A 17,264-nucleotide genomic window follows, 5' to 3' on the forward strand; every position below is an offset into this window, starting at 1 on the left:
GGCACACTTAATAAATCGTACCCCTAGTCGAATTTTACAAAATAAAACTCCGTTTGAATTATTATTTGGCAAACCTCCTGATATGAGTTTACTTCGGGTATTCGGGTGTTTGTGCTATGCTAAAAATATTTATTCTCGTGACAAATTTGATTCTCGAAGTCGTCGTTGTATTTTCATTGGCTATCCGTTCGGGAAGAAAGGCTGGCATCTATACGATCTTGAGACGGGTGATTATTTTCAATCACGTGATGTTAATTTTATTGAGGACCAATTTCCTTTTGCCTCGCCCGAAAATAGCTCAGAAAAATTTGCCATGGATGATTATTTTGTAGAGTCTGATTCTATTGCTATCCCCACACCTGTTGTCTCTCCAAATGTTGAACAAGAGGGGACAAGTAGTGATGATGGTGCAAGTGAAAACAATTCGACGCAACAAAGTAACGAAACAGGGGAGCTTTTGTCTGATGTTACTGATGATAGTATTCCTGATATGTCCACTAGTTCTAATGATAATCAGGGAGATGCTCATTCTGATACTACCCACGGTGAAGAGATGGGTCGCGGAAAACGGACGAAATTTGACAATTCTCGAAATAAAGACTTTATTCGTTGGGAGAAGGTCACTGAACATATTAACACGACTATGGTTCCGTCAAGCCCATCACCCACACCACCGTCTGTCACAGGTACTCCGTATCCTATTTCTCATTATATTAATTGTAAGAATTTTTCGACTGCCCATCAACATTTTCTTGCAGCTATTACTAATGATATTGAGCCGAATTCCTTTAAAGAAGCCATTGGTAATCCAAAGTGGAAACAAGCTATGGAGGAAGAAATTGCTGCATTAGAGGCAAATAATACTTGGTCCGTAGTGGATTTACCATCAAATAAGACCGCTATTGGTTGTATGTGGGTATATAAAATCAAGCGAAAATCTGATGGGACAGTTGAGCGATACAAAGCAAGACTAGTTGTTTTTGGTAATCATCAACAGGAAGAGATTGACTTTGCCGAGACTTTTGCCCCGACTGTAAAGATGGTGACGGTTCGAACTTTTCTTACTGTGGCTGCAATCAATAATTGGGAATTGCACCAAATGGATGTTCAAAACGCTTTCCTTCACGGGGATTTGGAAGAGGAGGTGTATATGCGACTTCCACTTGGATTCGGACATGGACAGCATGGTAAGGTGTGTCGTCTTCATAAATCTTTATATGGTCTTCGTCAGTCCCCACGTTGCTGGTATGCGAAATTAGCCACTGCGTTGTGTGACTACGGTTTTTCTCACAGTCCTTGTGATCATTCTCTATTTGTTTATCGCAAGGATGATATTGTTATTCATATTCTAGTGTATGTTGACGACTTGGTGATCGCTGGTAATAATAGTGTCGCTGTTCAAGAATTTAAAAATTACCTAAGTCAGTGTTTTCGTATGAAAGACTTGGGAAAATTAAAATATTTTTTGGGACTTGAAGTGGCACGAAATTCCAGCGGAATTTTTCTATGTCAACGCAAATACACTCTTGATTTATTGACAGAAACTGGGCTTCTTGGGTCAAAACCGGCCCCTGTTCCAATGGAGGAAAAGCACGAACTTGCCTTACATAAGGAGCCATTATTTTCCGAACCTACGAAGTATCGTCGCTTGGTCGGTAAGCTAATCTATCTCACACTTACTCGTCCTGAGATTACCTATTCAGTCCATATTCTTTCTCAATTTATGCAAGCTCCGTCTCAAGCACATTGGGATGCCGTTGTACGAGTTGTCCGCTATCTCAAAGGAAATCCGGGACAGGGTATTCTCTTACGTACTGACGCATCTATGGTACTCGAGGCCTATTGTGACGCTGATTACGATAGCTGCCCTATCACTCGTCGCTCTTTGACTGCATATTTTGTTTTCCTCGGAGGTTCCCCAATTTCTTGGAAAACAAAGAAACAAGCAATCAAGTTTTTCTCGTTCGTCCGAGTCCGAATATCGTGCCATGGCTTCCGCTACTTGTGAAATCATGTGGTTAAAGGGTTTGCTCCGAAGTTTGGGATTTGAGCACCCCACTACCGTGTAATGCTTCATTGTGACAATAAGGCAGCCATACATATTTCTAACAATCCCGTTTTTCATGAACGAACAAAGCATATTGAAGTTGACTGTCATTTTGTTCGTGATGAGATTGTTCGAGGCACTATTACACCGTCTTATGTCACCACCTCTACTCAGCTTGCGGACATTCTCACAAAGGCGCTCGGACGTTCTCAGTTCCATCGTTTGTTGGGCAAGTTGGGCATTGCTAATCCCCATGCTCCAACTTGAGGGGGGGTGTTAGCATAATATTCGGGATCACATCCTAATATTATGTGATTAGCTAGGATATATGTTTATATTTTATAGTGATTGTATTCCCATTGTATTTTCCTAATTTAAAGGATATGGTTATAGCTAATTCCTAAATTGTGGGATAGGCTTGATGTATATATTGGCAATTGCACTTAATGAGAAACACACAAAAATTTCCACAAACTTCTTTCACTGGTTCATCGTTACATTTGCTACATTGTTTCATTTATTTATATAAGTGAACACTAAATCTGAACGGTCCCGGTTAACAATATAACTGAATCAGTTTGAACGATTTACCAAAATGGAAAATAACTATATAAACGGTTCAAAATAAAAGCAAATTGTCAAACCGGTTCAAATTAAAAGCAAGTGGTCAAACCGGTTAAACAGTGGATTATTACAGTTGAGCGAAAAAATTACTCCCTCCATACCAATCCAAAGGTAACATTGACCATGGTCGTAGGGAATCTTCGAGATTATTCTTAATCTACTCCCTCCTATTCTAAATAACTCTCCCTATTTCCTTTTTCGTCTATTCACAATACTCTCTCTATTTCCTTATTTGACAAACTTTTATACTTATTTTAATCACCCACCCCACAACAATACCCCACAATACTCATACTTTATCTTATTTTAATCACCTTACCCCACAACAATACTTATTTTAATCACACAATACCTTCCCTCTCTCCAATCTCCTACCCCACTACAATACTTTACCATATAATACTCCCCTCCCTTAATTCTCGTGCCCTCCATAAAAGGGGAGGGTTATTAAGAATATGAGGGAGTATAAGACAAAATATAGTCATGTGAGATCTTGTTTGATTTATCGTCATGAATGCTACAAGTATATCAATAAATTAATTTTTAATAATGTGTAACTAACGATATTCACGTTACAAAACGTATTTCGAGTCAATGTTACCTTTGGATTGGTATGGAGAGAGTACTAAAATGTACAGCATAAAAGAAATCATATTCCGTACGTAGTAGAGTTAATAGAAGGAGTTGGTAATGTTGCTTGTATGGTTTGATGATAGAGTTAGGGGTCATGTCATTTCACCCACCACGTTTCTGAACAAAGATCTCTGAATAGTCCAAACATATTCTGACGTTACTTTGACACCCTTAAAGAAATTGGGTAAATGGTTACATAAAAGTATTATTTGAAATAAATAACAACTAACAACAAATGTTCCTTTATCAAGCTCATGGTCTATGTAAATGGTTGTTATACAAGAAAAGCAACATCCAAACAAAATATCGCATTCCAGCCTGGCCCGCTCCAAATACCGCCTTAGATTAGATTACATTAGGGAGCCACAAAATCCCTCAAGCTTCTTTCACATTTTTATAATCTTATTACTTAAATTAGTCTTCCTAATTAATTCATAAATAGAATAAACATAAACCCCACCACCATTAATTTTGTTTTTAACAAAATAAATTTAACTAATTATTTAATCCAACACCACCCAACTAACGCATAAGGAGTACTATAGGAGTAATTATTACGACCTCCCAAAAACAACAAAATGGCAACTCAACAGTCAACATGAAAACACACTTACACTAAGGGAAAAAAAAGTGAGTGACTTATTAATCATTGCAAATTATTATCTTCAACCTGGCTTTGGCTTTCAGCAAGAGAGCTGTTTTGATCTTCAGCCTGTGCTGCTAAAAACGCCGTCGTACTAGTAGTAGTAGTAGTAGTAGGTGTTGTAGCATGAAATTGTTGTTTACAAGCATGACAAGTAATCTGTAGAAGAGTTGAACTTATTTGTTTCATGGCATGCTCCTTCAGTGCTTGCGCCTTGTCTAATTCAGTTTGTGCTTGTTGTCGAATTCGCTTGGCGTTAGCATATTCTCTCTCGGCCAACTCCACCTGTCGTTTGGCTTCTCTCCTTGTTTCCTCAGCGTAGACCTTCTCCGCCATTGCCAGTCGTAGTTGCTCGCTCGCCTGCTCTTTGACCGTTGAAGAGGTCATCGAGTTTGTCTCCAAGTTTATGTTGTTGGAAGATTTTTCACCAAAGTCTGAGGAGCCAATAGAGAGTTGGAGCTGAGTGGAGTGGTTCTCTTGGTCGTTTCCCTTGGGGGATACCGCCAGTTGTAGGTCTAAATTGTGAAGATTATTATTATTATTATTGCTCTCCATATGTGGTTGGTTTCTTATGGTTAATCCGGGTGTTGTCCATGGAACAGCAAGTGGTGTAGTATTATTTGTGGTGGTATCATTTGAAGGGCTTGAACTGGAAGCTGCTCTAGAGAGGCACTGCTGGTACTGATGTGGTGGATGTGAAGGTGGGCCAGCAGGGTGGCGTCCCATGTTGCAGGCGTCTTGGTGCTCGATGAAGCTCTCGACTCTATTATAATAATAATAAGAATAATAATTTAAGAAGATGAAGACAAGGAGGAGAAAACAAAATAAAGGCAAAATGGAATGATGGGTCAAAATGAAAATGAGTGAAAAGGAAGGGGGGGTGGCCTGGGGGGGATGGTATTGGAGTATTGGTAGTGTGTTAGTAGTGGTAGATGTTAGAAAAAGTAACAACAAAGTGGGTTATTACTAAAAGGAAGCTTCATTTGCATAGCGTGGTTTGTCTAAATAGAAGAGGTTGAGTAGTAGAGACAAATTAAATAGGGGGAAAATCAAGGATAAGTGTAAAAATTGATTGACTACATTTACATGACATGTAGGGATGTAAGCCTACTAGCTACTCCCCAAAATTCATACTGTTGATAAATTATTCTCCTTCTACAAACATACATTCACTACTATACTAAACCATTAATCTTTATTCATCTTGATCTTGTATCTTAAAAGAAAGATCTCAATGTTTCAAACAACCAAAATAAATTATGACTCTCACAACATTAAGGCATATATTCCACCCATGTTCACATATTCCAAGCAAAGTTGCTGCTCATAAAGCCAACTTTAACTTTACTTTATGCCATGGTGGTTTTTTTATTTGAAGCTGATATACCACTGTTCAAATCGATGAGGCACACGGCCAGTTAGTACTTAGTAGTACTCGTAATACTTTTCCTCGGGAATTGCGTTTTATACTCTCAAATTTAACAAATTTATGTCAAACCATGTTATTCACAACTGTACTTATGGATTAGGCCTCATAACCCTAAAAAAAATTAAAAGAGAATAAAAACCACTTATTTATTACCAAACCCTATTTTAAATCTTTTTCCCTTGTTGTTTATCAAGTCAAGACACCCTAATTAAATAATAAAAACGTATAATAATAGTAGTGTTGTTATTATTATTATTATTATTATTATTATTATTATTATTATTATTATTATTATTATTATTATTATTATTATTATTATTATATGATATAATTAATTGACTTGAAACTATATTTTAAGATTATGTTAAGGAAATTTAGAAAAGAAGATAAAAGGGAAGTAATAACGTGTATGTAGTTAGTATTACCTGGAGAAGACGCGGCCACAATCGCAAGAGTGGCCGCGAGTACCACAAGTCTTAAGGTGAGCTTTGTAATCAGACTGAACAGCATAAGCTTTAGAACACTTATCACAAACCCATTGTTTGTGATTACTATGCTTACGTCGAAAGTGCTTCTTGATCCCAACAAGGTCTCCCAGCGCATGACAAGGGTCATGGTGAAGGCAAGTTGGTTCGGGGCAGACGAACACCCGTTTTCGCACAACTGGGTTCTCTCTCTTTAAAAGTTTCCATGGCACCTTATGCCGCCTCCTATGCATCTGTAAGTTTTGATCTCTTTGGAACCCCTGATTGCAGATCTCGCACACGTATCTGTCTGATTCTAGGAGCGTCTTTGGCGACAAAGACACCACCTCCGCATCCGGATCTATTTACGATATATTAATTATTAATTATTAATTATTAAATATAAATATAAATACTCTATTACAAGAGAGATGGAATGCATACGGTATCGAAACTCAGTATCCGAAAAAGAGAGAAATAAAATACATACCTGGGGTTCCGGCAGGGCGGCGTTTACGCTTGTTGGTGCTATTGGCGTGCTCAGCAGCAAGGGTGGCGTTGTGGAAGTGATCAGAAGGAGCTGAGGAAGAAGAAGAACCCCCTAACATTTGGGTTTTAGAAGAAAAAAGAGAGATTAGTAAGTGTATAATCTCAACACTTTCTGGGTTATAATTTGGGTGGTTTAAAACTAATACGGAGTACTGGGTAGTAATAATGATGGAGATTGAGTGTTTTGTATTTCACTTAAGGGGAGATTTAGGGAAGAGTAGGGTTAGTAGAGTAGGGAGAGAGAGAGAGAGAGAGAGAGAGAGAGAGAGAATGAGGAGGAGGAGGAGGAGGAAAAGGCAACATCTTTCGGTTCCCAGCTTTAACTTTTTAAAAAACAAGCTTTCAGGCTTTTCAATCAGCTTTTTCTTTGCTTTGCTCAAATAACCATCATCTTCAACAAGTCTACTCAACTAGTACTACTAACAACTAAGCTTGCTGCAATGTCTTAATAAAGTTGTTTATATATTGTTAAAAAAAAAAAAAAAAGGTAAAGGGAAGGATAATAATGAAATTATGAATTGAGAGAGAGGGTACTGAATGAGAAGAGTGGGGTAAGGAAGGGAAAAGGGATTAAATTGTGAAAAGCAGGCAGATCCAACCACGTTAGTCGATAATGAACCCACAGCTCGCAACTGGACACTAAACAAATACATCCCCCACAAGGAAACAAAAATCTCATCATACCACCACTGTAAATATGCATGCATTACTTACTTACATCTATGCCTACGCATTCAACCTTTTTTTTCCCGGTTAATTATAATCAAAGCGTCTTGCTTGTGACGGACTCGGTTAATTATAATCAAAGCGTCTTGCTTGTGACGGGCTAATCCCGTCACAAGGGGAAGACCTCTCACAAAAAGGGAGAGGGGATAAGGTGGGGCAGATCCAACCACTCACCTCTCATGGGTATTTTGTGAGAGGAAATGGTATCCGTCACAAGCTTGTAACGGATATCGCCGTCTTCAATGAAATTTTGTGAATTATAATCCCTACATATTTGTTTTTTTTGTTGACGAAACATAAATTCTCATTTGTGACGGTCGATATCCGTCGTAAGCTTGTGACGGGTCAAATAAAACCCACATGTGAAGTTAAAGACAAGTCATTTGTGATTTCCTATACATTCTACTTTTTGTCTTATCTTTTCGTGGGAGATACTCGACCCGTCTTAAGCTTGTGACGGATATATCCGTCACAAGTGAGACCTAATGGGAAACACAAAGGTACAAATTATTAGGGGTGTGCAGTGAGCCGCGATAGAGGGCGGGCCGGGCTGGGGAAGTGGAGCCTGAACACGGCACTAAATTCAAACCGGCCTGGGTCAGGCAGCCCGACCCATTTAGCCCGACCCATTTAGTACCGGCTTAGGGTCGGGCTGGGCTGGGCCTATATATTTTTTTAAAAAGTTAGTGTTTGAGCGGGCCGAGCCAAGAAAATTGCGGCCCCAGCGCGCACACACCCCCCCTCCCCCCAGGATGACATAGTGTCGGACTCGACTGGGCCATGGTGTAATACTACACATTTCTGAGTATAGGATACTCGGTCGAGTAGGTACTCGACCGAGTGCGTCGTCGGGTGTTTTGAATCCAGCTTCTGACTTGGTGACACTCGACCGAGTTTAGGGAACACTCGGTCGAGTAGGGCGTAATCAGTCGAGTGTCATTGGTACTCGACCGAGTGCCCGGTCTAATGTGAGTTAATCGCGCTGTTTTGTTTAAAATGATTAGAGGAATATAAATTTTGTTTTATGAGTTTCTAATCACTTTTACAAAACCAAGATTGATCTTTTGTGAGCGTTGAATCTCATTTTCATATCGTTTGCGTTAGTAAGTCTCTAGCTAGTATTTCTTAATAAGTTTATTATTGTTAATAGAAGTTTATGCAAACCCTAATCTGGGTTAGAATGGGGGTAGAGATTGATTAGTGATGGATTGTGATTGGTATCGATTGATTATCATTGTTTAGGTGGCGATTTCGTAGAGGAGCTTTACTAGAGCCATACTTGTGATTCATTGATTTGCTAGTCAAGTAGGGTTTCCTACTCAATTCTTCAATATGGTTAATTGTGAGTGGTGTGATCATTTTGTGATTATCATTGATATAGTATCATGTTGATGTTGTTGGTATCGTATTCTTGTTGGTATTGCTAGTATTGATTGTGAAGCCATTGTAGGGAGATGTTCTTCACCCCCATGTTCGCCCCATTTTGGCTCCCGTCATAAGGGGATGTGCACATTAATGATTTGGGTTCGCTCGTTGCGATGAGCGGGGCTTTAGATGGCAAGGTTGCATCAACCACTGGCTCGGGTGGGTTACCTGTTGCGATGGGTAACCTAACAGGACTACTCACTACGGTGTGTAGTCATGTTCGGGCTGCGGTTCGGACACTAGCTCTTGGAGTTGGAGATTGATGACTTTTACATGATTAGATTAGATTGTATTGGATTGATTATTTATTGTGGGCTTATTATTGATTGAATAGTTGAGTGACCTTTTAATGTTTTCCAAGCTGTGGTGAACCATTTGATATTTCCTGCAAATAGGGAGCAGTGGATTAAGCAGGTGTGATATATTGAGTTTAGCTGCGGGCATGGATGGGACACTGATGGTTCATTTAGCTAGCTTCCGTTGTCATGTTTAGACTTTAGCTATTCACTTTATTTTAGAGATGTATTTCAATTTTGGATTTTTGGGTTTTGACGTATTTAATTAAACATTGTATCCTTTTAATAAACCTTCCTTTATGATCTATTTGATATATACTTTATGCAGTGTAAAGACTAGGGACAGACAATAATGGAGTCTGGGTTGCAGGACACTTTAAAAATATTAAATGACCTTGGTTTTGAATTTTTGTGACAAATAAGTTTTAATACCAAACTAAAACCGTACCAAATTTCATGATTTTAGAGGGATTCTAAGTATTTTTAATATTGACTGAAACAGCCTGAAATCCTGAGATTGCAGACAACAGACTCAGTTGAGTTTAGGACTTGTTTGTAAAATGAAAAGATATAGTCAAGACCTTAAATTTCCACAGAAGATTCAAAGGAAATCCCAGATATTAACTTAACAAATTTCAGACTCAAATCCACAGTGGACACAGGATTAAAGCTTGAACTTTGCTCAACACAATCAAACTGAACCACAAACAGGCACGGGTTCAATTTAATGGTGCCAAACTGACTTTGAACAATTAACCACAGAGATCGCAGGTTAATTATCAGGCCAGGGTTCCAAACTACAGTTCAACACAAGTTTGAAAGAAATGAGAAAAGTCTCAAGGCTAATTTTTCATTCAAAAATAATCTGCTTTCTTCAGTTGAGACACAGGTCCTTATATAGGCCTTGTCCTTGAGTTACAACTCGAAACCTAACAATCCAACGACCAAGATTCAATCTAAGATGAGTACAAACTGTCTTAAATATATTACAAGCTGGAAATAAAATTACTAAGTGAAAATTAAAACAGCAATAGGTAAAAACAGACTGAATAAAGCATGGATTGTTGTCCTTGTCAGTTGTCTCCTTGTGCACAGGTTACTGTTCCATTGGCTGCTAGCAAAGTCAAGGCTTTTTGTATCCTTTCCACGACAGGATTTTGAGGAGAAAAGGAGCAGTGGTCTTTCCAAGACAGTCCCACAATTGCCTCACCAAAAATGGAAAGTTTGCTTTATGCTTTATCAACTCTTCTCAGCAACATGTGACTGATTCCTTGCTGGTTTCCTGTGCTATTTTTCCTTTTCTTTTCCTTGGCTAATCTTGGATGTATGAGACTCTTGATAGGCTTAGTTGAGGCCTACTCCAGCTGAAAGCTGGACCTGCTGAACCTCTTGATTGGTTGAGTTGGTGGTGGATCAGTGGATGTTGCTTGGAGTTGGTATGTGGTCTGGTCAGGGTTGGGAGCCCCTGATCCAGCTCCTGCTGTAGCCTCCCCTTCTTGAAAAGGGCTTGACATAAAGCCTAACCCCTCTTCATCATCATATGCACCATAGTAAGGACTCAGGGCTCCCACATTGAATGTTCCATGCACCCCATACTCACCAGGAAGGTATATCTTGTAAGCATTTGGACCAGTTTTTTCAATGACTTCAAAAGGATTGATCGCATAAACCACTTCAAATGGACTGTGACCAGTTGCAGATGATGGAGCTATGTTGAAAGCAAACTCAGCTTGTGGCAGTTTCAAATCTCAATCTTTTAAAGACTTGCTAACAATGCACCTCAGTATCCTCCCCAAGGTTTTCTTAGTGACCTCAGTTTGGCCATCTATTTGTGGGTGGTGGGAGGTGCTGAATAACAACCTTGTATTGAGAAGCTTCCATAATGTCTTTCAGAAATAATTCGTGAACTTGACATCTCTGTCTGAGACTATGGTCTTAGGAACCCCATGTATCTTGACAATATTACAGAAATAAAGTTCATCAACACTCACTGCATCCTCAATTTTCTTACATGCTATGAAATGAGCCATTTTACTGAACCTGTCAACTACAACCATTACTGAATCATTTCCTCTTTGAGTTCTTGGTAAGGCTATGATGAAGTCCATGCTCACATCATCCCAAGGTTGTTTGGCACCGACAATGGAGTTTAAGGGCCTCCCAGAAAGGAACTCTTGGCTTACTGGTAGATGGAGCATCTTCTGAGCATTATCTGGACATCCCCCATCATCTTGGGCCAATAGAACTGTTCCTGCAAGAAATTCAGAGTTCTTTGGACCCAAAAATGACCTCCTAACCCACTGGAGTGAATCTCTTTGATCAACATATCTCTGTATGAGCCTCTTGGAACACATAACTTGTTTCCATGGAACAAAAAACCCTTCTGCAGCAAGAATTTGGTTCCCTAGATCTTAGTCCCTTCTGTTTGAGTCAATCAATCTTCATAGAAATCAGGGTCATCTTTGTACAGCTGTTTCATGAACTCAAACCCAAGAATTTTCTGTTCCATAACTGACAGCAATGAATATCTCCTAGACAGTGCATCCGCAACAATGTTTTGCTTACCCTCTTTGTACTTGCTTGAAAATGTGAAGGATTGTAAGAACTCAACCCACTTGGCATGCCTGTGATTTAACTTGTGCTGGCCATTGATATATTTTAAAGCTTCATGATCTGAATGCAGCACAAAAGGTTTTGGTTTCAAGTAGTAGCTCTAATGCATAAGAGCCCTGATAATTGCATAGAATTATTTGTCATAAGTGGAGTAGCTTAGCTTGGCTTGACTTAGCTTCTCACTGAAGTAGGCCACATGCTTTCTCTCTTGAACTAGTATAGCTCCTATGCCAACACCACTGGCATCACATTATACCTCAAACAAACAGCTGAAGTCAGGTAACCTAAGAATGGGTGCCTCACACAACATTCTTTTGACCAAGTTGAATGTTTGCTGAGCATTCTCAGTCCATTTGTACTCTCCTTTCTTCATGTACTCTGTGATAGGGGCAACAACAACACTGAACTTTTTGATAAATCTTCTGTAAAAGGAAGCAAGGCCATGGAAGCCTCTCACTTCAGTGATGCTCTTAGGAATTAGCCAAGATTTAATAGCATCAATCTTATCTTGATCCACAGAAATTCCCCTCCCAGAGATGATGTACCCTAGGAATTTAATCTCAGAAGCCAAGAAGGTATATTTCTCCAATTTTCCAAACAATTTGCTACCTCTCAGGATTTGGAATATTTTCTCAAGGTGCTTAAAGTGTTCTCCTGTGGTTTTGCTGTAAATTAGGATATCATCAAAGTACACCACAACAAACCTCCTCAAGCAAGGCCTCAACACTTCTGTCATCAATTTCATAAAAGTGTTGGGGGCAACCAATCATTCATAGAGCCCTTGCTTAGTCTTGAAGGCAGTTTTCCTCTCATCACCTTCTCTGATCCTCACTTGGTTATAACCTTGCCTAACATCAATTTTAGGGAAGATCCTAACACCACTTAACTCATCCAGCATGTCATCCAACCTAGGTATAGGAAACCTATATTTAACCGTGATGTTGTTGATGACTCTACTGTCAATACACATCCTCCAAGTTCCATCCTTCTTAGGTACCTTCAATGCTGGGACAGCACAAGGACTCAAGGATTCCCTCACAAATCCTTTGTCCATCAGTTCATCAGTTTGCTTCTGCAACTCTCTTGTAGCAACGGGATCACACCTATATGAAGGTCTGTTAGGGAGTACAGATCCTGGCACAAGGTTAATATGATGCTCATCAATACCTCTTAGTGGAGGCAGTCCACTAGGTAACTCAGCAGAGAAGACATCCTGGTATTGTTCTAGTAATGGTCTAACCTCTACTGGCAGTTGATGCTCCACATCCTCATAAATCTCTTTGGACAACAAGATGAGAACAAGTTGTTATTATTGCATTTCCTTGATCATTTCTGCTTCAGATAGAAATAGAACCCCATTGAGTCCATCAGTCACACTTGGACTCCCATAGTTCTTCTGATTAGGTGGTAGAGGAGTCAATGTGATCTTCTTGCTGCCTTGTTTGAAAGAATAAGTGTTGCTCCTCCTCTGGTGGATAGAATTCTTGTCAAATTACCATGGTCTACCCAATAGTAAGTGGCATGCATCCATATAGACCACATTATACAAGATCTCATATTTATAAGCCAATTGAAAATGGAACCAGGTATTGTTTGTCCACCTTGACCTCTGCTCCCTTGTTTAGCCATCTGAGCTTATAAGGGTTTGGGTTCGCCTAGGTACTAAGGTTAAGCTTGTTAATCATGGTGAAAGATGCTACATTGGTGCAACTTCCACCATCAATGATCAAGTTGCATACCCTGCCCTGAATAGTACATCTACTCCTGAAAATGAGGGACCTTTGATTCTCCTCCAAAGGTGCCTGTTGAGAGTGCATTACCCTCCATAAAACAAGACTATGGCCTGTATCAGAATGAGCCATGACCATTTCCTGGTTGGGTTCCTCCTCAAAGGTTGCCTCCACATTCACTGGTTCCTTCTCATACTCAACTGAACCCTCTCTTTCCCATTCCTCTACTTCTATTGCTGTTAGTGCTCTCTTGGAAGGACAGTCCTTCTTGATGTGGCCATACCCTTAGCATTGGAAGTACTTAATCATTTCCTTAGTTACAGGTGGATTGGACTTAGGGAACATGGGTGCCTTCTCCTTGTCTACTCCTGTTTGGGACACTGGTTTAGGTGTCTCAGCAATGACACTAGTGTAGGGTCTATAGACATGTTTAGGTTTAGGTGTGGTAGGCTTAGATTTCCCCATTTTCTCCACTCTGAGTGCTAAGTTGACAACATCATCATATGACCACAGTGGTTGCATTCTAGCCTTACTAGCAATATTCTTATCAAGCCCTTCTAAGAACCTAGCAATCCTTTGCTCAGGCTTCTCATTTATCTCACACTGTAGGGTTAGTTGTTCAAAATTCCTCAAATAGGTCTCAAGGGGTCTCTCATCCTGCCTAAGCTTAGACAACTTATTGAACAGGTCCTAGGTGTAATCTTTGGTAACAAACTTATCCAACAATTTCTTTTTAAGTTTGGACCAAGACTTAATAGATTCCTTCCCTTCCCTTAATCTCTGATGATTAAGGTTATCATACCATAGTGATGCATATTCCTTTAGTTTCAACACAGCAGCTTTCTAAGCCTTAGCATCATTGTAATTTTTGAACTCAAATATTTTTTCAACATCCCTAATCCATTCTAGTAAGTCATCAGGGTTAAGACTACCAGAAAAATAAGAAATTTCGACCTTTACATGCTTGTCTGTTTGCTGAAGAGCCTCTTCTTGTGTTCTGATGCTCTCATTTGATTCTGATTCATACCCATGTGGTGGTTGTCCTCTACCTGCTCCCATAAAGAAGCATCTGCCTCTACCTCTTCCTCTGGCATGTGGCTATCTCCTTGGGTCATGGTTTGGAAACCTTTCCATTACTACATGAACAACATTGAGCAATGTGTCTACATTTCCTACAAGAGCTTCCATTCTGGTCTCAATACCAGCAAGTCTCTCTACACTCATGGTTGTTTTTGTTTTTGTTGTAGGTAGGGATAATGAACTCACAGCTTTTCTCAACCCAAGACTAACACAAATGTAGAATTGTGTTAAACCTGAGCTTTGATAACCAAAAATGCAGTGTGAAGCCTAGGGACAGGCAATAATGCAGTCTGGGTTGCAGGACACTTTAAAAATATCAAATGACCTTAGAAAATTCTGACTTTTTATGAAAAATTTCATGACTTTAGAGTTACTCTATGTATTTTTAATATTAACTGAAACAGCCTGAAATCCTGAGATTACAGACAACAGACTCAGTTGAGTTTAGGACTTGTTTGTAAAATAAAAAGATATAATCAAGACCTTAAATTTCCACAGAAGATTCATAGGAAAACCTAGATATTAACTTAACAAATTTCAGACTCAAATCCACAGTAGACACAAGATTAAAGCTTGAACTTTGCTCAACACAATCAAACTGAACCACAGATAAGGCACTTTGGTAGATGAGGGTGTCATACATGGGCTAGCTAGGCCACTGGAATATGAACCAAGAGGACCGGGTTAGGCCAAGCTGACCCGCTATGATGCACAACTCTTCATATTATAAATAGGAGAATCATTTCAATTCAATATATTAAGGAAGGGTTCGGGGTTAAGAGGCGTGGAAGACGAAATTAAATTAACCGTCCATAAATTCATTACTAATGAAGGAGCATAAGTCCAAGTAAAACGACCATTACAACGGCTAAACTCTTTGATGGAGAACTTGGCGATGGCCTCTGTTTGGGCCCAGTTTTCTGATAGTGACCCAACTAGGAGATGTGGGTCAACTTGAAGTCAAGGGGAAGAGCATCCTGAAATGGTCGATATTTACACACTTTTATTTCCGTACCTAACCTCGTTTCGCATGTGTTTTGTGACAATTAGGGTTGTTTCATATATCTTTAGCTTCATAATTGATATTCTAAAAAATTTGGTGTCGTACGTGGGAAAAGAGCGCTACCTTCGCATTCATGGAACATTTAGGAGCTAAATCTTTATCTCATTACTTAACATATTCGTATATGTGATGATTTAATTTAGTCATAACATTAAATATTGATCTTATGCATGCAAACAATAATAAGAATAAGGAATAAATCATCATTCTTACATTGGTGTTTCAGATCAAAAGGGCACAAGAGAGTTCTCCTACTCACTTGTTCTTGAGCTCCCCTAAAATGGATGAACAAAGGATTCACGTATAGAATCCCTCCCAAGGAATAATAACCAAGATATTCTCTTAAAAAAATTAATATTATTAATACTAGAACAATATTAATTTAAATAAAATGACCCAAAATATTTTTGGTCCTCTTGGAATTTCGGTCAAGAGGAGGAAGAAGAAGGAAGAAATATTTTTATCTCTCTAAAAATATTTTGATGATGTTAGAATGAATAATCATAATAATTCTTCTCAAGATAAGTGTATGTACCAAAAACAAACCCTTGGCATGTAGGGTTGGAAAAACCGGTTATGGGAAGGGAGAAGAGCCAACGCATGAGCCTCTATTCTTCCCAAGAAAAGATTAGGCTTGCATGGATAGGAGACTAGGCTTAATTATATTGTTTTCCGCTCACAAATTCAACATAATATAAACACCATACTCCCTCCTAATTTCGGTCCAAATGGGATAAAATGGGTTCCATTTTATCTTTGTTAATTTGTCAATTTTGTCAATTTGTCACATGTTATAAGTCATGTAAATTTGTCATGTATTTTTAACATATTAAAAATAAACGTATTAATAAAATATGTTATATACAAAATCGACTTAGTAATTCACAATTACTTGTACCAAGACACTTTACAAATTGTAAATTACAACATCTTGTATTTACAATAAATTATTCATTCAGTTCAATTTTGTTTCCGTAAACAACAATTTCATCTAAGTAATTAAACAACTCGATCACTTAGACCGTATCTTATTTAATCAAATTATAATGAGATACGTAAATATCACTTCCAAAATGTCCGTCAATTTTAAGTAATTTAATTAACCCGTATCGTCATACGATCAATTAAATAATCAATTAAGAGTGTTATCCTTTAGGTATGACCTAAGGGGATCAACTGATCACCACCGTCACACGACAGTAATGTCAAACTCTAGTCAGCCAATCATTACCGATTTGTGTGGACCAGTTGACAGTAAAAATACTTCCCAAATGTATTCTTTAAAATAAGATTTAAACATGTGATCATCATGATCGACAGTTGTGATCGCATTATTGTCGGAGGACACATATTCCAACAATCTCCCACTTGTCCTCGATAAGTGTGCGTCACCAATTCTCTTGTCCTATTACTATCTCCCACTCAATGCAAGGTGTGTTTCAGGTCGTACTTGCAAGTGATCACATCGAGAGTGGTTTCCTCGATCTGGAGAACAACTGATTGACCGGAATCATCCACCATGGATACCTTCCGAGCGTGGCCACGCATTTCTAGTTTATTACTCCTCGAGTGGCCCTGAGATATTGTTATAACCCTGACTAGGGGTGGACAATTCATATCGCACATATTCCCTTCGACTAGCCACAGCCATCATAACCCAAAATATGCCCATTTGACCCCATTTACGAAGGTCGTAGTAACACAAATCAAAGTTAATCTGAAACCGTGCCATCTTAGGCGAACAGTCTTTAGTCAAAAGAATCGACTCATTAGAATACTATAATAGCTCTCGCCACGACCAGGCTATATAAATTTGCCAGAACTCTATAAGCGGTCATAAGGCCCGACAAAGTGTTCCTAACAGTCTGCCTATGTGATCGACTAGTCATTCTCATATGACTCTATGGCACTTGAACTTGCCATCAATCGCATCACACTCTAG

General features: G+C 39.0%; 2 protein-coding genes across 2 annotated transcripts; both read right to left on the reverse strand.

The window, feature by feature from the left end:
* Positions 1-3,564: 3,564 nt before the first annotated feature.
* Positions 3,565-7,012, reverse strand: LOC141605666 (protein indeterminate-domain 14-like). The gene is made up of 3 exons (XM_074424542.1): positions 6,331-7,012; positions 5,802-6,201; positions 3,565-4,710 (listed from the first exon to the last, which is right to left on the reverse strand). Exons 1-3 carry the CDS (start codon positions 6,446-6,448, stop codon positions 3,951-3,953), a joined length of 1,278 nt encoding a protein of 425 aa, XP_074280643.1. The 5' UTR covers positions 6,449-7,012; the 3' UTR covers positions 3,565-3,950.
* Positions 7,013-11,270: 4,258 nt separating this feature from the next.
* LOC141607712 (putative mitochondrial protein AtMg00860) lies at positions 11,271-12,185 on the reverse strand. Its single transcript, XM_074427067.1, has 2 exons — positions 11,717-12,185; positions 11,271-11,509 (listed from the first exon to the last, which is right to left on the reverse strand). Exons 1-2 carry the CDS (start codon positions 12,183-12,185, stop codon positions 11,271-11,273), a joined length of 708 nt encoding a protein of 235 aa, XP_074283168.1.
* Between the last annotated feature and the right edge of the window lie 5,079 nt (positions 12,186-17,264).

Source organism: Silene latifolia, chromosome 10 (assembly GCF_048544455.1).
Source record: "Silene latifolia isolate original U9 population chromosome 10, ASM4854445v1, whole genome shotgun sequence".
Taxonomy (NCBI): Eukaryota; Viridiplantae; Streptophyta; class Magnoliopsida; order Caryophyllales; family Caryophyllaceae; genus Silene; species Silene latifolia.

Coding starts and splice junctions, on each gene's coding strand:
- LOC141605666 (XM_074424542.1), bottom strand. CDS start 6,448: ATGTTAGGGGGTTCTTCTTCTTCCTCAGCTCCTTCTGATCACTTCCAC. Junction 6,202..6,330: donor CCGCCCTGCCGGAACCCCAG/GTATGTATTTTA, acceptor TATCGTAAATAG/ATCCGGATGCGGAGGTGGTG. Junction 4,711..5,801: donor TGTGGCCGCGTCTTCTCCAG/GTAATACTAACT, acceptor TTATTATAATAG/AGTCGAGAGCTTCATCGAGC.
- LOC141607712 (XM_074427067.1), bottom strand. CDS start 12,185: ATGACAGAAGTGTTGAGGCCTTGCTTGAGGAGGTTTGTTGTGGTGTAC. Junction 11,510..11,716: donor TAGGTTACCTGACTTCAGCT/GTTTGTTTGAGG, acceptor TGCTGCATTCAG/ATCATGAAGCTTTAAAATAT.